General features: G+C 41.6%; 1 protein-coding gene across 2 annotated transcripts in view; it reads left to right on the top strand.

The window, feature by feature from the left end:
• Positions 1 to 1,078: 1,078 nt before the first annotated feature.
• LOC310845531 (prosaposin-like) overlaps positions 1,079 to 21,456 on the top strand; it is a 48,495-nt gene continuing 28,117 nt past the window's right edge. For both annotated transcript variants that reach the window (XM_083740695.1, XM_083740696.1), the window contains exon 1: positions 1,079 to 1,238. In XM_083740695.1, coding sequence (XP_083596821.1) covers positions 1,178 to 1,238 — 61 coding nt within the window. In that variant the 5' untranslated portion in view covers positions 1,079 to 1,177. The remainder of the gene's footprint in view (positions 1,239 to 21,456) is intronic.

Here is a 21,456-nt window from a genome sequence, read left to right on the forward strand (position 1 = left end):
GTATAATTTTTTAAAAAAGATTTCACAATTCATTGATAAAAGAAACTATTCTAAACATAAAATTGTAATTAGAAAAAGAGAAAAAAGAAAGAGAAAAATACAAAGTCCCCTCACCAATATATCCTGTCTTGTATCCCGTACAGAGAATAATGTACCCTCCCAGCTCTCAATTGGGAGCAAGCTGGTAGACTGTGTAATGCAATATAGAAGCCTTTCCTCCTGCTTCCAAAGGAACTTTGATCCATTTTTGCCTATATTGTGGCTTGGGGGGGTGGGGAGTGTTTGCTATGGAGCCAAAATGAGTTTAGGAGCAAAAAGCAAGCCCATCTGGCTGCTACCCCCTTTTCCCATATCAGTCTATAGGGACATATGGAGCCATTGGATCCTATGAAGACGAATATAGTTGGGGCCCAATGGGGTGGGGTAAGAACAGAGCCTTGTCTTCCATGGGGGTTAGGCCTCTTTTTCCAAATCCTTTATTTTGCCCCTGTAGGGTTTGTCCCCCCCCCTCCATGTAAACTGATGTAATGAAGGAGTGGGCAGAAGAAGTAGTGAGGCAGGGTTTCCTTTCCTTAGTGCTTTGATTTGGATTTTGAGTGCTTGGGAAAACACAGTTTGGAAGTTGGAAAAAGGTCATAGCTGGGTTGGACTCTTGCCTTCCAGGCTACCTGATTTGAATCTGGCAAATTTAAATGACCTCTCACCACCCCTAATTTACATTACCATAGTAATAGGTATATTAAGGTGATTCTGGGAAGAAGAAAAAAAGACTTCTCTATCCTTAGACTCTCTTGTAGGAATGTATTTTGATTTTAAAGAGATCTGTTGGCAGACTCACAACATTGCACAGCTTAGGTGCTTGGGACATAGATTCATAAAAGCACACAGCTGGCCTTGCAACTTTTACTTACAGAGGAAGCCACATCTTGTCAGCTGGCAGAGATTAAGCTATTACACAGAAACTGGAGGAGCCTCTCATCTGGGAGTGCTCTGGCTCTTACAGATCATGTGCATTAATTGCATTAACCTGAGGCTGGGTGTGGCAAATGGTACTTGTGAAACTTCAAGCTGTGTGGGTGTTAATTTCTCTCCATCCTGCTGCCTTTCCCAAGATTGCTCATTGCAGACAGGAGGCATTGTCTCTCTTCACCAGAAGGATCCAGTAACACTGAAGAACATGGAGGGCTTATGGAAAGGGTGGGTGCTGCTGATAACACTCTATTTGGCTGCCTACCAAGGTAAGGACAACATTTTCTGTTTAGTGGGGAGACAAGCAGGGCATAGTTTGTATATCCGAACACAAGAGGGGGAGAGAGTGGCACCAAACTTATGCTGATGTATAAATGAAAAAAGGTAATGGAAAAAGAAAGGAGTAGAGTTGGAAGAGGACCCTAAGGGCAGCCTAGTCCCCAATTCCCAGAGTGCTGTAAGTTTTCCTTCCTCGGAGAAACAACTTATTTGACCATTTGAGTGGAGAAGGCTTTGTAGAACGTATGTATATTGCTCAAAATGTGTCTCTGGCCAAGAGTGCTGGATAACTCGGATACTTCTATCTCTGTAAACTTGTGCTTTGCTTGCTTAGATGGTTATACCTTAGCAGAAGGTTCTGAGACAACTGTACTATAGAATTCCCTTGGTTTTCTCTTTAAAGATCTGATGGGTGTATGAAAGGGGTGATTACGTTCCATAGTGTGCAGTGCCCTAGATTGAGCTAGTATACCAAGATGAGGCTTTTAATATCCTATGAAAGGAACAATCAGTACCAATTGGCTTGATGTATGAAAACCCACAAATATCTACGAATTGTGCTATTGCATGTGTAGATGATCTGTAACTTTCCTCAGAACAACCTTATTTCAATTCTCATTGTGAAGCTGCATTTGTCCTATTTCTGTTGTTTTTCACAGCCCCTTTGCTGTTTTGCAGCAGACCACAACTTCCTCCTTTTTGGCAGTTGAAAGAGAGGGATTGCTTTATTGCAGCAGAGCAGGTTGCACACACATGACTTTAAGGCAGATAGGTATTTTAATATGGGGAACATATCTGCTTGCTAGCATGTCTGTTCTTGCTAATCCTGATTTCAAAATTGAAAGGTACCTTCATCTGAAGTGCCCGTCACTTGCCTTCACTTGAAGGCAGGACTTGCTTGGGTGAGAGGGCAGTAGAGAGAGTTCATATTGGTTCATATTGCAGGCCCTTACCCAATGAAATCCCACCCATGCAATTTATTTCCAACCCTTTACTCCAGCTGAAAAGGCTCCCAGGGCATCTTACAAAGACCAATAATAAAGCAGCCCTGTGCTTATGTTTGCTATCTAAAAGACACAGCACAAAAGGAAAAATATCAGGAAAGCAGGAAAAAAAAAAAACTCTGGCACTTGTTAAAAACCAGCTAATCTAGAATGAAAACTGTCCTAGGAGAGGAGGCAAAGGTTGCTGGATTTTCAGCACAGCTGATGGTGGCTTTGCTTTCACTCTCCCCCTCTGCTGTAGCCTGATTGAACAGTGATTACCAGACAACTGTTTTTGTGAGGGATCACCTGGTCCCAGTGGGATTGTCTATGAATAAAGGCAACTTTATCCCTTGTTGGAAGGCATTTGTCATAAGTACACTGGTATTTGGTAGTTGTTTCCTGCAGCAGGCTATGTGAGCAGTCCTCACAGCCATGTAGATTTCTCTGGGAGCCCTGATTAGGCTAAGACTACTCAATGCGCATAAATGTCTCTCCTTAAGAACCTGTCCATCGGCACTCCAGTGTTTTGAGAAAATGCAGTCACCATACAAATAGGATGTTGTGAAGGTGTAGGCCAGCCTTGAGCAGGTCCTGTCTGATTAGGAGTGTCTCTTAATAGTAATATCCCGCATGGCAAATAACCCTTGGGACAGCTAACTTTTTTAGCTCTTTTAAAAGAGCAGCTACAACTAGAGTACAGAGACAAACTACCAGACCTACTCCCTCTGAATGCTTGAAAAAGGACCTAGATCCTTTCTAGAATGCAAAGAGAAGATTGGCCAGATGGGCTACCCCATAAGTGTAGAACCTGTGGCCCTACAGATGTTGCTGAACTCTAGGTCCCGCCACCAGCATGGCCCAATGGTTGGAGGAGATGTAGAGTCGTAGAACAGCAACATTGGTGGAGAGCCACACGTTCCCCATTCCTGGTCTAAACAAACATATTCAATGGTTACCATGCCTTCAGTGGCAGCCAGGTGAGAAGGTTCCCTCTCATGACAACATGGTGGTTCAGCTTTAATCTGGCTGTGAAAAAAATCCACATGCAACAGCTGTTAAATCCCTTTTCCCATGCTGCTTCGCTGCTGCACCCTCTTCTATGCTGTGTAGGCAGAGCATTGTACAGAGTAGTTTTTCGTGCCTGACTTGCCCTGAGGAAGGCTTGCTGGAAAAGTGTGTGTAGCACAGTCATTCCTAGGATACTCCAAACTATCCAGGGAACGCCCCAACTCCCACATCATTGCACCATATCCAGCCACATTACTCGCAAGCTGGATGAGACTCATCCCTGCCCCCAGGAGCTTAGCACCAGTCAGTCAAACACAATACCAAACCGAGTGAGATTAAAAGATGAAGGCTGAAACTTATATAATCAAGTGTTCTGAAAGCACTGACAGTACCACTTAAAAGTAATGGTGTGTGGAACTTCAATCAGAACACTAAATACTGTGGACACTGATGAAAAGCCAGAGTGTGAAAAGCCCCTTGTTTCAAAAACCGCATGTTTAAGAAGCACTGGTCTATCACTCCACCTCCCCCCAAACTGACCCGAGATATCTCATCTTAAAGTATATTTCGTTTTGGTCCCCATATAATTCTTTGGTTGATAAATGGGTAAGGTTTCAAAGGTAGCACATGCTTTGGAACCGAGGATCTATGTTTTATCTATCACCAGTTTTCAGGTATCAAGGGTTATATGAGACCTACTAGTGGAGAGGTAAAGCTTTGTGAGAGTAGGGGGGCGTTATATTTAGGTCTGTTACACAAGGGGACAGGCCCATTCACAAAGTTTTCTTCTAGAGCTGGGAGTCAAATGCAGCAATGAGCATTTTGGAACTCACCTGGCTGAAGCTTTTCTGTCCATAACATCTAGCATCTTTAGGGTTGCATTATATGCTAGGTTTCATGATGCTTTTAAATTTCACAAATGCAAGCAATGATGTGGGAGGTAAGGAAGATTCCACCTAACAGAAGCCAGATGGGAGGCAGTCCAAACTAGCTGAGGCTTGCGAAGGAATAGAAGAGTTCAAATCTTAAAAGTAGTTAAGCGTAATGCAGGAAAAGTAGCAAGAAAACCCATTAAGAAGCTGACTGTAGGCTGTTCTCTTGCAAATGATTCTTACTACTACAATAGCTTGGCAGCATAAATTATGCTGATTGAGAACTCCATCATACATAATGCATAGAATTTGCTGTCGCAGTATGTAATAATCCCTACTGGCTTAAGATGGAATGAAAGTGGGTTAAGCAAATTCATGGAGTGCAGGTTGTATCCATGGCTACTAGCCATGATGATATTTCCAGGTTCCAAGGCAACATACCACTGAATACGATTTGCTGGGCAGCTATAGTGAGGGCAGGGCTGTGCTAATGGGCTCTTGGTTCTTCTACCTTTATAGAGTGGGAATCTCAGGCTAAATCATACTTGTGGTGCCCACTCCAGCAAAACTGAGTTCTCTTAAGGCCAAGTTTAATGTGCGTTTTCTGCTGTCTGGCACTGACAGTCTTCTACCCTGGCAATGCATAATATGTAAAATACCTTAAGGTTCAACAATAAGAGGTAAAGCTGATCCTTGACTCAAATTAAGCCCTCTTGTCAGTCTCAGTCAGGCTTCTTCAATACGTTCCCTCCAGATGGCATTGGACTTCAACTTCCATCATATGTGACCATCAGCCATGTGAGTGGTGGCACTGATGGGAATTGGTTGAGGAGGCATTGGGTCTAAGCATTTGGTGCTATTTCAAGGATGCAAAGAAGCTGGCAACCTTGTCTCTAAAGTAGATGCAACTGAACAATCTAAAACTATTTTTGTTGAGTCTTATGTTGCCTGTTAACAGTGTGACTCTTGTGGCAACTGGCTGATGTCCTACATGGAGAAATTGCCACATGGCCATGTGGAGCTTCTCCTGCCCAGTGGTGGTTTTGTTCTAATTCTAAATGGAACTGTAGTAGGGGAGGCATCACTTGGAAAAGACAGCCAAGGAGAGTTCTGTAGCAACATCAGACAACCCAAGGTGGGCATTGCATGCATCTAACCCTGCCTTTGGTTCCTGGAAAACACCATTGATTCTTGACACATACCCAATGTCTTGTATATCAGTGCAATGAAGTAGGTATCAGTAGATAGTTGATTGTGTCCTGTGTGAAAGAGAAGTAGATGCTGTGCATTGTGCAAGTTATAACATGCAGCATATAGCCTATCTGATTTGTGCCATTTAGTTGAGTGGATAAGTATGGAGGTGTTAGAAATCAAGGGAAGCTGGTGGCAGGCATGAACTCGAAAAGCAGAGACCAGGATGAGCAAACAGGGATAAAGTCCTGTCTTTTGATCACTAGCAGATCTTGTTTGTGTCTTGCGTAGCCACACACCTTTAAGTCAGCATCTTTAAGTCTACTTCCTTAATTGCAATAAACACCCTTTTAAAAAAAAATCAGACAAAGAGCCCAAATTGCTGGGTGTCTTAATGCTTGTTCTACAATGCATACACAGATTCAAGTGGAAAATGTCCCTCTCTGGACTGTGAAGCTATAGGAACACTATAGCATAAAATCTCCATGATTTAATGCTTGCTCATTGGCAATGCTTTCTCCAGCTAAAGTAGGCTAGAAGAGCTGTTTAAAGGAATGGAAAAGGAATTTAATTTAATTTAATCATGGGTTGCCCTGAGCTGCTCCCTAGGGCTCAATAGCAACCAGATGCTTTCCTCCCTTTAAAAAAATACATATTGAATAGCACCCATTGTATAAGACTGAATATTACATATTACTGAAGGTACTTATTGGTGAGGAATGTTTATTATCTCATTCAGTATGGGAGTAATGCAAAGAGGAAGGTAAAGCTTTCTTCCTGTTTATCCTCCCATATATTACACTAAGAACAAAGTCAGACATACATGGCAAATGACTAAAATGAGGATGATTGGCTTGCAGTGTGCAACAGCCATCCGAGATCAAATGGCATAGATGAAACTTCGTTTTAGGTCACTGAACTCTTATTTCAGACATAGTGCTTCCTCTGTGGCTGTTCCTTGGGTGGGATAGATCTATGTCACAGTGTAAACCAGTTTGAAATAGCTTTAGCTATCATATTTGGTTCTCTTCCTTTCCTCCCCCGCACTTCACTGAGCAAGAAAAACTATTTTTGTACAGGTGTGGGATACTCGTGAGTTGGAAACCAGTCTTTTAACATTTAACTCCCATGGTTCTTTAGTTAGGAGCTCTGGGCCCAAACCATGCTTGATGTTTTATCCTGATACTGGCCTTTGTGTTTAAGCTTTTTCTTCCACAAATTGGCAGGCCTGGGGGAATATCTGGACTGCAGAAGGGATGGAAAGAGTTTGCAGCTCCACTACTCCCATGCCTATTTTGGTTGGGACAGTAACAATTTATGAAGGAAAAAGCTTGCGGTCAATGTCAAACAACATGAAACATCTATAACTGACAGTGGGATGTAATGGTTTTCAATGTATACTAGAAGCAAGAGTGCTGAGACTCTTGTTATAGTAGTATGGCAATCATTCTGTGGATGAAGGAGAGCAAAGAAATGTAAGTGCCAGGCTTTTGTTGTCCAATGACATTTGCTTCTGTTGCAGTTCCTATTTTCCTAGTTCCTCTGTGTTAATAACTCCTTTGAAAAGCCAGCTCCATACCTAGCTAAGAGTGGCAACATTTCCCTCTGCAGCTGTAGGCCCTGTCTCATAACTGGGTGTGTGTTTATATGCTGTCCTAATAGGAGCTGAAATCTGATCTGTATAATTTATGCACAGCCTTCCTTGGTCTTCTATGATTTACTCTTCTGTTGTGGAGGGCATACACCAAGGTATGTACTAAGACATGTAGGAACCCCCTATTGAGCCTTCCTCTGGCTTTAGCTTGCCTTCACAGCTGTAACAGCTGCCATTATTATTATTTTCTTTAATACAAAAATTAAAGTGGGTGCTCTTTTGATGCTGGGTTTTATGGGCAACATCTGATCCTGATGCTTGCCAAGGGTTGTGGATCACACAACGGTTCATCTAACATTATTGTGACTTTGCTAGATAGCTGCCATTACCCTGGAAGAAGTTAAGCCTTGCTAAGCTCCGATGAGTAGAAATTTGTGGCTAGACTCCCTGTTCTGCACAGATTCAAGCCATTCTGTAAATGATGTTTTGATGGATCGAAATAAATGGGGGGGGGGAGTTCTACCAAAGGGTTCTGCCATGTTCTAGAGCACCCTGGCCTTGAAAAAAGCTAAAAATAAAAACCCCACCCACCACCACTACATTGCTGCTGTTTTGTTGTGGTTGTGGCCTTTTGGAACAAGACATTGACCAACATTTAACTAGAAACACTAACCCATAATGGCAGGGTTCCATGCTGCTACATGGAATGAAGGGATGCACCTTTGGGCAATGACTTGGCCCAGTAAACCGAAAACATCAACCAATGCTGAAAAAGAGCCAACAATTATTACAATTATTATCCATGTCTCCAAGATCTAGCTATCTCATATTTACAGTGCTTGTAGTAGTATTTGTAAACTGCTCTCAGGTTTTATTACAATCAAGTTGCTATATATATTCTGAGAAATAAATAAGCATTTCAGTCTTCCAAGGAATAGTTGGATAGGACTACTACTCCAATTTGCATAGTTCTTTGAACTTTTCTCTTCTTACTATTGCACTACTGGCGGTGGGGGAAGTGTATATCCAGGCAACCAATATGCTTCTGACCTTTTCGTTCGCTGACAATTTTGCTGCTTAGAATAAATCTGTAAAATGGACTACTGTGTTTCACTTTTACATGCAGTTCTGCTGTCACTGAGCACTGCCTTTTGACTCATGATTAGTAGTGCAATTGAGCTAAGGCTGGGAAATGTGTTTGTGAGTCCATTCAGCTAGATGAGTGTTGCGGTTTCAAAGGTGTTACCTGTGACTTGTGGGTGGGTTATAAGGCAATCCTAAACATTTCTACTCAGAAGTTCCATTGTGTTCAATGGTGCCTACTCTCCTCCTCCTGTAAGTAAAGGTAAAAAGGTACCCTCCTCTAAGTAGGTAAAGGAGAGCAGCCTAGTCCTATAATTTTTCCTCCACTTGTCCGTCTTCTGCAGGTTGTCTTTGAAAATGCTCTTCCCTCCCACTCCAGTGCTCTTTCCCAGTCTTTGCTTAATTTTCATACTGATAAGATCAGAAGTGCCTTTAGGCAGGAAGCTTATTCTGTGGCTCAACAGCTGAGAAAGCCAGGTGCTAATGACTAGTCAGGTGGGAGACTAGCTTGCTTGTGGGTTATCTGACTCATTTCGCACTTGAAATTTACCTATGTGTATGCTAATTGCTGAAATTGCAGCATTAGCCACTTGAACATGCTGTAAAGTCATTTTGATCATTAAGGCTGAAAACATTCAGATGTATGAATGCTGAATTTCTACAGCTGTGTTTTCGGTGAGCTCAATGTCCATTTGTAGGCTGTAAACCCACCTCACACTGTTAACAATATGGCACTTTGCTCAAGCTCAGGGATCTCCCCAAACGTCTCCCATCCTAACCTCTTGGTGAGGAGTCTAGATCGGTACCAAAAGATCTCTGGGAGCGAGACGTTGTGCATTAAAAAAACAAAACAGTGTAATTTTTAATATAGCCACAGCTTAGTGCTAAAAAATTCAGTAGTGATATTTTTCTTTTGCATCCAAGATTCAAAGGTATGTTAGGGAGGACAGCATTTCAGTCGCTACCTTTATTAAAGGCCACCATTAAAGGGAGCTCAGAACAATGAACATCTCAGGTCTTTTAGTCCCATCTGAGGGGCTTCCAAGCTATCCCTTCCTAAAACAAAGAGCGCTGCAGTTCAGCTAACTTGAAGTGAGAGAACATGACCCCACCTATGTAATTAACACATAGGGTGGTGTAGCCTTTAGAGTGCTGGACTAGGATGTGGCTGAAGTCAGGTTCAGATCCCTGCAAAGCCAACTGTCTCCATCTCACAGGATGCCTGCAAGTATGAAATGAGAACCCTCCATCTGTCTTTGGGCAGGAGCCAGGATATAAATATGATGGGCAGCACATTATGCAGTAGCTTGAGCAGGATAGGACCCTAGATGCCAACAACTGTTCTACCTTCTTCCTACTCCTAAATTGCAAGTGCATGTAAAGCCCTATGTGGCAAGTACTCCTACCTTTCGCAGTGACAAATCAGACCCACAGGAATATGTTGAAGGACTTGAAAATAACTTCCCATTGCAGTCAAGCAAAAATCACAACATGTGCATTGTCTTTCAGTAACAAAACACTGGCTTTTATACTCTATGAATTCCTCTGACTTTCTCAGAAGAATCCTGCAAATAGCTGTTTAGGGAAAGTGCTAAGAATTAGGGAATCTGCCGACTTTTAGTTCTATGATGTGGAGCTAGAGCACTTTAGGGAGTTTTAGTTTAAGTTAACAGAGCATGCCAGAAAGAGCTTCAAGCTCGAACCACTCCCTCCCATGCACTTTTATTTTTATTATTACTTGCAGGAAGTTTTTAATAGCGTGTAGAGAAATATTAAAATGCTTATCTCCCACCTGCACTCTGTGGCGGTAACTGTCCTTCCTGCAACTTTATTCCTAGTTATTTGTGCTTTGTAGAGTCTGCAGGAGAGGGTATGGTGCTTTCCTCCCGGAATCCTTAATGAATTTATTTTAATGTACACAGACACACACATTAAGCTGGTCAACAATAGGTTTAGAGTGATCTCTGAGACCACTCCCATTTAGAGTGACTGCCAGACAGGGACTCTGCACATGCTCTGAAAGAGAGCCTTCCTGGACCAGCAGGCAGCTCAGATGAATGAATACTGCTTGTTGTGATCTACTTTCTACATCCAGAAATCTTAAGGATCTGGAAACACTAGAAATGCAGTGATAATACAAACAAAGGAATTATGGTTCCTTATTGTGACTGGGTGAGGAGCTTGGTGGGGGTACAGCTGGACCTGCTTGTTTGAAGGGCAAGAATTAGAAACCAAAAGTAGCTGGCAAGGGTTTCAGGAAATGTGCAATGAAATGGAAATTTCATGTGGCCAGAGTGGCTGGAGCAACCCAGTCAGAGGGGAATGCAAATTATTATGTTACTGTTTTAATTGGTTGAAGGTTAAAAGAAAGGCACAGTGGTTTTCTATACTGTGTAAGATTACTAGAGAGATAAAGTAAAAGAAGCAGAGCTGTTTCAATTTATTCAGCTAGGAATGTCCCCAAGTACTTCAAAAAGCAGAGGACAGTGAGTTAGTGAGTCCCAGATGGAATCTATGCACATATAAAAAACACTGTGAAAATGTTTTTTTAAAAAAAAGTTTTGAAAAATACATTGAATTTTGCATAGCTCACTGTTGCCATCTAATGTCACATTTGTTTATTGCACTTTACAACACATTTAAAACGTTTTATTTGCAGCTGTGTAGCTGAGTCCCCAGACAAACACTGAAGCTGCTATCTTGTCAGGCATCATACAAGTAGTATCCAAAGTGTTTGCCTCTAAAGAGATGGAAATATCCAGATATCGGCAGGGGCAGGGCACGAGAACATCCCAGCTGAAAATACAGAGGCAGCTGTCAGTACTGTACAGCTTGAACAACAAGAAAAGCTGGATACTGAAAGCTACATATTGAAAGCAAATCCTCCATCAGATGTGTTGAAAATCGAACCACTTACACAGTGCTGAATCTGTGGAGAAGGTTATGACTTCAGACATGATAGCACGGGTTCAAGAGCATTTTGCCATGCATGGTTTTCTAAATATTCTCATTATTTAGAATATTCTGTTGTTTTGAAAGGACCTGAGTCCTGGCAATGTTGAATTTTATTTCCCCAGCCAGTAGTATGAGGGGCACAGGGCACATACATTACCTAAGCTTGCACCAATATGCACAGGCAGTCTTCGTCTACTGCTCTCATACCGTAGGCTTGATATCACTGTATATAATCTGTACCGTCTAAGAGCTAGCCTACACTTCTGCTTGTTCACACCTAGAAAGCACAGACTCGAGAGGTGTTCCACTTGTCCTGTGCGTTTTCTGCTTGCCTCACTGCTTTCTCCCAGGAAACCCCATTTTTACTTCTGAATCTGAGCAAACGTCGATCCACAGAAAACTTAATTGACATTTGTGCTGATTTAGCAGTAAAGAGTGGGTTTCTTTTCTGTGGGAGCATCCAAAGATGGCATCTAATGTATACAGCATAACAATGTTATATGAAACAACAGTAATTTAAAAACACAACAGTATCCGTGTGCCTGCAGAAAAAGTACTTAAGCATTGGCTTGCAACTCAAGACATTAGCAGGATCAAGCAATAGTAAGACCAGACGACTTTTGTAGCAGCTATCGTGTATGCTGTAGACGTTGACTTTTGTCATTTGTGTTATAATCGTATGCAAATATTATTTGATGCAAGAGCCAGTCACCCAAGCGCTGCAATCTGTGAAGTAGTCTATGTGCTGCCATTCCCATTCCATATAACAGTGGGATGGAAATAACGGGATAACACAGGGAACCTAGTGGTGAGACCTTTAGCATGATAAAAGGAAAGTCCACAATCCACCATTGTTTCCCATTGCTTCTCTTCAGTATTGTGTAATGGTGCATGTGTAGGGTTTGGCCATATAAAGACTGAAAATGGTAAAGTCAACAGTGCCTAGACAGAACTCATAGATGTTCCTCACCCTTTGGAAATATTTATGCAAACGACCCCCATGTGCTCAGCAGGGGTCAATCCAGAGCTCCCCCAACTCCCACTGGACACTTTGACAGGTCAAATGAGGATCCCAGACCAACATAACTTGACCTGTGGGCTGCCAGATCCCCACTGGTGCTGTGGAGAATTGTTATTTGCATTTTCTTCTCTTCCTCTGGTTCTTACCTGTGAGGTAGGTCAGGCAGAGAGCTGCCGACTAACCCTACGTACCCTGTGAGCAGGGCTTTTTTTCAGCTGGAACTCAGTTCCGGCACCTCTCAGGTGGGTGCTATTATCATTTTAAGAGAACAAGGGAGGTGTTCATGGCGACTTCGGCACTTCTTTTCCTAGAAAAATAGCCCTGCCTGTGATCTTCGTGCCTGAGAGTGGGCCTTGTAGCTTCTAATCTTCTAACCATCTCCACATTAGTTCACTCTTACCTGTGCTGTAATACCATGGCTGGAGAAAGTAGCACCAAACAAGGAGGACACCTGAAATGATTTATAATATTAACTAAGCGCAAACAGAATAAACTTGAGTGCATTTCAACCATGTTTTTAACATGGGAAGAAGAAAACATATTCTTTAGTCAACTATATGACTATTCCCACCCTGAAGAAGAATGTTTTAAAATGCATTTAAACTTATATAATGAGAACACTAATTGGAACCTCCTCCTCTTATGTAGATAAGCTTTAAAAGCCTTTTGCATAGAAAGGAAGGTGTGGCTGAGTCCAGGCTAGGAGGATTTTTATCTTGTCTTGAATAGGGTTCGTACAGTTCCACCAGCTCTGGCATCTCTACAAAGAGAAATATAATACAAACAAATCACATGGCAGCGCCATGAAGGGGGAAAAAGAATTTGGCGGGGGGGGGGTGGCACAGGAGAGGCAAAGTATATCTCTAGGTGCAGGAGATGTGTCCCACAGTTTAAAATCTCTGAAAGAAAAACACTAGCATGTGTAATGGCGATTGGCAATTGGCGGGGGAGGGGAGTGTGTGTGTGTCTTGTTTGGGGTGTGTGTGACCCCCCCCCCCTCCGCTCACAATGGTATTTTAAACACACAGCTGGGCAGTATTTAAAAATGAGAAAGGGTGTGTGGAGCAGGGTAGTTGCCTTTTAATCTAGCAAATTATGGATTCTCCAAACATACACTACGCGGGGGTAAATGAATGCCGATGCTATAGTCTAAATGACCTGACTTTAGTTCTTAAATGTGGAGCTGGAAAACAGGTCACTCATGCCTGTGGGTAAGTTAAAAACCCTTCTGTTATCACACACATAACAATCTTAGTTTTCAGTGTGTCTGTGAAAAACAAAGTGACATGTTACACTTGCATTCCTTCAAATACAGCTTGCCTGTATTAGGTTTTTTTTTTAACCCTTCCTTGTTGCTGCTTCAAGGAGTCTTCCCTCCCCCTTCAGAGACAGGTGTGTCACTTTGCTATGCAGAGCATAAATTAAAAAGATAATCCAGCAAAAGACGGAATGATCCAGCTGGGAGTAGGTGTGACTGACTCCCAACTGCTGAGGCAAGGGGAACGGGGCACAGGAACAACTCTGCAAGGGACAGTGGCTTCCTTCTGGGATCTAGTCACTCCCAGTTCTGACGTGTCCAAGCCTAGTTGTATCAGTCGTAAAAAGTTTATCCTGTTGATAGGACCTGATTTTCATGTGTGGCGCTGATCCATCTCTCCCTTAGCCCATCTGCTTCACTGTGTAGAGTTTACAGAAAACTGAAGGTTCAAAGAGTAGCTCTGGGCTGCTTGTAAACCGGCTTTCAAACTGGTGTGCACTGCAAAACAGAGCAGGATTTCGCTCCTGCTCAGCCCTGCTGCTCCAGCTGCATGTGTCATTTCCCGGCAGGGCAACTGGCATGCAGCCAACACAGAATGGAGTCCTGCCTCCTCGCCGCCCCAGCAGAGCGATGCCAGCTGATTGGCAAGTGGGCATGGTTTTATAATAAATGGCCTTGCATGCCAAATTGTCCCATGGGCCAGAGCTCCTCCTGTAAACTGCCCCTCATTTCTTTCTATACTTATGCAGAGCCACTGTGGTGCAGTGGTTTAGAGTGTTAACACTAGGACCTGGGATAACAAGGCTCAAATCCCCACATACCCATGAAGCTCACCGGGTAACTTTGGCCCCATCATTGGATCTGATGATGTGGGTTTCAGTGTAAACAAGCCGATGCTATATAAGAGGTATATTTTAAAGACTCTGGTCACTCTGATGGTTTTTAATGAGTGTAGTTACCCCTCTGGGATTGTGTAACATTGCATGACTTAAAAAACTTGACATCAGCACAATACTATTTATGTGAAAAAGGCATTCTCGTTAAATGGGGGCCAGGGGAGAGGCTGATTTTCACCTTATCACCATATGCCTGACAACCTTAATCCTTCTATGTTGATAGTATGGTATGATCTGGCCCTGCCCACACTTTTCCCTGAGTAGGAGATGGGAGAGGATCAGTACTGCGAGGAATCTCATATCTGAATCATTTATTCAAGTTGCTAGGATGTTCCGAAGCAGGGAATATTTGGTGGGGAGGGATCCGTATGAGCAGCTATAGTAGGTTAGCAAATACTCTGGGTGTAGACATGAATCTAGGACAGCAAACAAAGGTTTTGTTGCTAAACCTGTTTGTCTTTTGTAATAGCTTCTGCCTGGCACATTTCAGTGCTCTGGGCTTACACAAGTGCATCTCGCAGAGGCCATTAACTCACTGCTCATTCCTGCCCTCCTGTCATAGGTTCTGCGGGAGTTCTTCCCGTATCGCCACATCTGATATGTAGATTGCACCAGCTAGATAGACCTGCCAGCACCTGTTCTTCCTGCAATCACTAAATGATGACAAATTCTGCATCCAACTTACGGAATATTGTTAAAGAAGGCAAGCAGGACCAGCAACAAAATGTTGCAGTGTGGTGTGATCCTGTTCAGGATTCCCATCAGCCCTTTTTCAGGACATGCTATTCTGTTCCCCCTCTAGCTCAGTCCTCACTGGGCTAACTGGAATATCCACCCCCCACCCCTCGTTTTGTGTGTGCTATAAATCTTGGGCTTTCCAGAAACTTGCTGATAGCTCTCTAGTATGCTGTTTTGGCTGCATGTTGACCAGAGTTCATAGGATGAATTTGCTTTTAGCATATAACAGTGATTCTCAAACTTTTTTTTCTAGGTCACACTTGCAGAATAAAAATTTCCTTGTGCGACACCAATTTTTTTTATTGGTAAGACATACATTGGAAAACAAAAAGCAAACTCCTAGCAGTGCTTGATTTTTAACATAGAACCTGCCATGTGCTTGATAACAGGGGAGCCCTAAGCAAAGCCTCTTGAGGAATTGAGGTGCCTTGTGTCCTCAAATTATTTACCTTGTGGAACAAAAGCAAGCCTTTGGACTGCACCGGAAAACATCATTCAGCCTGGACACAGATCCAGCTCCAAGGGCCTTCTGGCAGTTCCCTCACTGTGAGAAGTGAAGTAACAGGGAACCTGGCAGAGGGCCTTCTCAGTAGTGGCACCCACCCTGTCGAATGCCCTCCTATCAGATGGCAAGGAAATAAACATCTATCTGACTTTTAGAAGACATCTGAAGGCAGCTCTGTAAAGGGAGGTTTTTAATGTTTTAAATATTTTGTTGAATGCCACCCAGAGTGGCTGGGGCAACCCAGTTGGATAGGCTGCATATAAATATTAAAACTATTATTAAAAGTTATTATAACATATAATTGGAGTGTCATAATCCAGTCTACTTCCTCTGGCTAAAACCTGGTAAAAACCGTGTTTGGAAGTAAGTGAAATTTCCATTTTCAAAGGCATCTCCAGAAGTGTTGAGGGTAATTAAAAAATCTACTTATTGAAAGACAGTGGAAGTGGGCATCTCAGTGTCTTGAAATAAGAAGGTGTAGTGGAAGCCAAGTTTTTTAAAAAACATACTAATCAATGTCCTGGAGATGATAGGTTCTGCCAGACTGACAGTTTTGTGCGGGCGTATTTTGCAATATGTTCTTAACACTGTATAGTGCATTAGGTTTATCCTGGACTGTCCACCCTGCATACTGCATTTTTAGTTGCTCTGCAGTGCTTCCTCAGCTGCCAGAAGGGAGGAGACATAAGGAAACTTTCCATGGTTTATGGCTTCCTTTTATAAATGTGGTGAAGAATCAGAGTTTAGATATTGATCTTTATTATATTCATTTTATATGGAATGACCAGCTGAGATAATTTCCCTTCTGTTTTCATGATGCACCTCCCTTTGCTGTTCCCTTTTTCTTCTCTAATTTATATTTTGGTTTCATGATTTCCAGAAGTGAATAGCTCAAGCTAATAAATGGCTGTGGAAACTTTGTGTATCACATTCTATAGCTGTAGTATTTATTATTCTTGGTTTTGAGATCCTCTCTGTATAAGTCTGCTCAGAAGGAAGCCCCACCAGGGCTTACTCCCAGGTAAATTGCTGCAACTCAGCAACACAACCTTTGAGAATTTTTCCTCACTGCTGTTCCCTCCTGCTAGGTTCCCTTTTAGACTCTGGCCCCGAAGTCCTGCACTGGGTCTCCACACTGACCTGCAAGCTCACTTCACCCATCCACAAGTCTAAAACCTCTGCCAAAACAGCTTCAAGTTCTCTCTTCCATTTATTACGTTGGCTTCGCCTCACACACTGGGTTTTCCCACAACTACACCAATATGTCTTCACACCCAGGATAAGATAATCATTCCCAGATTTACCTTTCCCCTCACCATGTATCCATCCCACCACTGCCACCAATTTTGTGGCATTCGTGCAGAGCCCCCGGTCGTTTCACGGACTATTGACCTGTACACCACTACTTTATTCTTCCGCTTCCACCAATTTTGTGGAAAAAACCTAGGGTTCCCCAGTGAAGTATTGAGTCTCAGTCAGGTAGAGTTAACAATGAAGATTAAAGTTTATTTCAAACACAAACAAGTTTTAAAATATATTCGAAACGCTGTCACTCTATTCTCTCTGTCTTGTCCCTGTCTCTAACTCACTCTGACTCCTCTATCTCTCTCCCCCCCCCCCCCCCGCAAAAAAAGAACCAACCGAACTAACTGTCAAAACCTCTGGACTGAGCCTCAAAATCAGGTAGGCTCCTCCAGGCTTTCTTATTGGTCAACCTATTAATCCTTTCTCTCCCCCATTAGAAACATATCCCCAAAGAATGGGCAAACGCCACAGTATGCATAGGATTACACTGTTACTCTCCTCAGTATGCATAAGATTATACTGTTACTCTACTCTGGGATCCAAATAACTGCATAGCTGGTTCAGTGTGCCCAAGGGGACATTAGGCTCATGTTTCTCAGGTAGAAGCCCCTCACCCCCATGCTAGATGGCAAATTGTTTTTGAAATAAAGGAGAATTGCAAATGCCAGTTGCTGAAGTACATGTTTTTTTTTTATAAAGATATTTATTAGGGTTTTTTATAAAAAATACAAAAATAATAAACAATATTCCTTTCGTCTTAACAAATTTTCAAACCTTTTTGGACTTCCTCACGTTTCCCGTTCACACTTACATTATCAATACATTTTTCCAAGCAAATTATCATGTAATTTATAATCGCTCTTTTAAATGATAAATAACAATTCTTCAGCAATTTTTGTTTTCTAAAATCTCACTTATCTTCCAATTCAAATCCAGATTAGTGATGGCTAGTTTTTTATAATCAAGCACCCTTCTTAACATTCCACCAAATTACAATATTTTTGTAAATAAATCTTAAATTTCCTCCAATCTTCTTCAACCTTTTCTTCTCCCAAGTCTCGGATTCTGCCGGTCATTTCCGCCAATTGCATATAGTCCATCAGCTGCATCTGCCATTCTTCCAGTGTGGGTAAATCTTGAGTTTTCCAATTCTTAGCGATAAGTATCCTTGCTGCCGTTGTAGCATACATAAAGAATGTTCGGTCCTTCTTTAACACCTTCTGGCCGACTATACCCAGGAGGAAGGCCTCTGGTTTCTTAGTGAAAGTATACTTAAATACTTTTTTCAGCTCATTATATATCATTTCCCAGAAGGCCTTCACTTTCGGGCAAGTCCACCAGAGATGAAAGAATGTTCCTTCATTTTCCTTACATTTCCAACATTTATTTTCGGACAAGTGGTATATTTTAGCAAGTTTAACAGGGGTCATGTACCATCTATATATCATTTTCATTACATTTTCCTTCAGAGCATTACATGCAGTGAAGTTCAGCCCAGTGGTCCACAACCTTTCCCAATCTTCAAACATAATATTATACCCAATGTCCTGTGCCCATCTTATCATAGCACATTTGACCATTTCATCTTGTGTGTTCCATTTCAACAGCAAGTTATACATTCTTGATAATATCTTACTCTTTGGTTCTAACAGTTCTGTTTCTAACTTCGATTTTTCCACCTGGAATCCTAACTTTTTGTCATTTTTAAAAACTTCTTTAATCTGAGCATAATGTAACCAGTCTAGCACTTTACCCTTCATTTTCTCCAAACTCTGCAATTTCCAATTGTCACCATCTTTTTCTAATATTTCCCAATACTTTGGCCAATTGGCCTCCATATTGAGTCTCTTCCGGGCTTTAGCCTCCAGAGGTGAAAGCCACCTTGGGGTTTTGTTTTCCAACAAGTCTTTGTATTTTGTCCAGACATTAAATACAGCTTTCCTGACAATATGGTTCTTAAAGGCCTTATTGGTCTTAACTTTGTCATACCATAGATATGCATGCCAGCCAAATGCATTGTTAAAACCTTCCAGATCCAACACGTCCGTGTCTTCAAGAAGTAGCCAGTCCTTAAGCCAGCAGAAAGCTGCTGCTTCATAGTACAACTTTAAGTCCGGCAGGGCAAAGCCACCTCTTTCTTTCACATCAGTTAGTATCTTAAACTTAATTCTAGGCTTTTTGCCCTGCCAGACAAATTTAGAAATATCTCTCTGCCACTTCCTGAAGCACTCCGTCTTATCCACAATTTGTAATGTTTGAAACAAAAACAACATCTTTGGCAATACATTCATCTTGATAGCGGCAATTCGGCCTAACAAAGAAAGTTTCAATTTTGTCCAACAGTCCAAGTCTCTCTTAATTTCAGTCCAGCATTTTTCATAATTATCCTTAAATAGACTCAGATTTTTTGCTGTTAAATTTACCCCTAGGTACTTAACTTTTTTCACCAATGTTAGTTCTGTTTCTTTCTGAAACCGTTCTGACTCTAAGTCTGTCAAGTTTTTCCCTAATACTTTAGTTTTCTGTTTATTTAATTTAAATCCCGCCACCCGACCAAAATCTTGAATCAATTCCAAAACTCTTTTTGTACTAGATTCTGGCTCCTGCAGGGTCAAGACTAGGTCATCTGCAAAAGCTTTAAGTTTGTATTGTTTCGCTCCGACCTGAATCCCTTGCACCAACCGGTCCCCTCTGATACGATTCAGGAGCACCTCCAGGACTGTAATAAACAACAGCGGGGAAATTGGGCAGCCTTGTCGTGTTCCTTTTTCAATTTTAAACCCTTCCGTAACCACATTGTTGACTATCAGTTTTGCCTTTTGTTCTGAATATATCGCATCAATCCCGTTTTCAAAACCCCTCCCCACTCCCATTTCTTTTAAATTTCCCTTCATAAACTTCCAAGAGATATTGTCAAAGGCCTTCTCCGCATCTATAAAAACTAACACTGCTTTGGTATTAATTTCTGTTTGCAACAGCTCCAAAATGTCAATAATATTCCTTGTATTAGCAAACATGTGTCTGCCTGGGAGAAAGCCTGCTTGGTCCTTGTGTATTACTTCACTTAAAACTCTTTTAAGTCTGTTTGCCAAGACTTCAGCAAATATTTTGTAATCCACATTTAGAAGGGAGATGGGACGGTAGTTCTTAAGCTGTGTCTTTTCAGTTTCTGATTTTGGTATCAATGTGATAAAGGCTTCTTTCCACGATTCCGGCGCCTTCTTCCCCTCCATAATCTCATTGCTGACCTCCATCAGTGGTTGTATCAGATAGTCATTTAATGTCTTATAATACTTGGAGGTCAAACCATCTGGCCCTGGAGATTTGCCCAATTTCATGTTCTGAATGGCAAGTTCAATCTCTTGTCGAGTTATTTTGCTATTCAAGAGTGTTCTATTTTCCTGTGACAGTTTTTTGAGCCCATTTTTTTCCAAGAATTGTTTAATTTCCATCTCATTTTGCGGCCCTTGAGTGTATAGTTTTTTAAAGTATTTCTGGAAGCACTTTCTAATTTCCACGGGGTTCTGGATATTTCTTCCTTCAATTTCCAAATTTGTTACTGTATTCAACTTTTGCCTCTTTTTCAACTGCCAAGCCAGCAGTTTCCCACATTTGTTTGCCGATTCAAACGTTTTTTGTCTCATCAACTTAATCTTCCATTCAATTTCCTGATTTATCAATTTAGAATATTGTGCCTGGTGGAGTTTAATTTCTCTCAGGATCGGCTGCGATTTTGGATTTGCTCTTAACTTCTTCTCTAGTTCTTTGATTTTCTCCAAAATCCTGTCTTTCTTTTCATTCTGTGTTCTTTTCTTTATAGAATTCTGTTGTATCAAGAACCCTCTCATGACCGCTTTACTTGCATCCCAGATTGTTCTTTTTTCCACCGTCGTATTCAAATTTATTTCAAAATAGTCCTTTATAACTTTTTGGGCCTTCTTAATGATCTCTTGATCTCTGAACAAATTGTCATTCATCTTCCATCTAAAGGAACCGGTTGGTACTAATGTCATGTCCATTTTCAAAGCGTTATGGTCGGAGCAGGTCTTTGGGCAGATTTCCACTTTTCTCACCCTAGGTGCCAGACCTCTAGAAATCCATATTTGGTCGATTCTTGTCCATGTCAGCTGGGCTTCAGAAAAGAATGTTCCTTCTTTTCCCAAGGGGTTCTTTGTTCTCCATATATCAATCCAGTCCATATTATCTGTCATTTCAAAAAAGGTCTTTGGTAGTCTGCCGTCTTTGGTAACATTTTGTCTTTGTGACTTATCCATATTGGTCGATACGATCCCATTCATATCTCCCATCATAATGATGTTATCAAAGTCCAGATATTCCAACATAATCCCATGCAACTTCTTGTAAAATTCTGATTTCCCTTCATTTGGAGCATAGATTCCTAATATCAAAATTTTCTCTCCTTGATGCTGTATTTCAATTGCCAAAATTCTTCCATGGTCGTCTTTAAATAAAAATTTAGGTGAAAGGCTCTCTTTTGCATATATCACCACTCCTCTCTTCTTAACTTTGTCCGAAGATATAAATTCCTGGCCAAGCCTTTTATTTATTAATACTTTTCTGTGTAGCCTAGTCACATGTGTTTCTTGTAAACAGATGATATCCAATTGTTCCTTCTTTAATATGTGAAAGATTTTCCTCCTTTTTTCCGGGCTGTTGCAGCCATTAATATTCCAGCTCAAAAGTTGCAGGGACATCCTGGATAAATCTGGTTATTTTCCTTGGGATGGTGTTTGGTTCTGTGGGTCTTTAGAGTCCACAGGTGTAGGTACCTCTGG

Source organism: Podarcis gaigeae (genome assembly GCF_964106915.1).
Source record: "Podarcis gaigeae genome assembly, chromosome: 5".
Lineage (NCBI taxonomy): Eukaryota > Metazoa > Chordata > Lepidosauria > Squamata > Lacertidae > Podarcis > Podarcis gaigeae.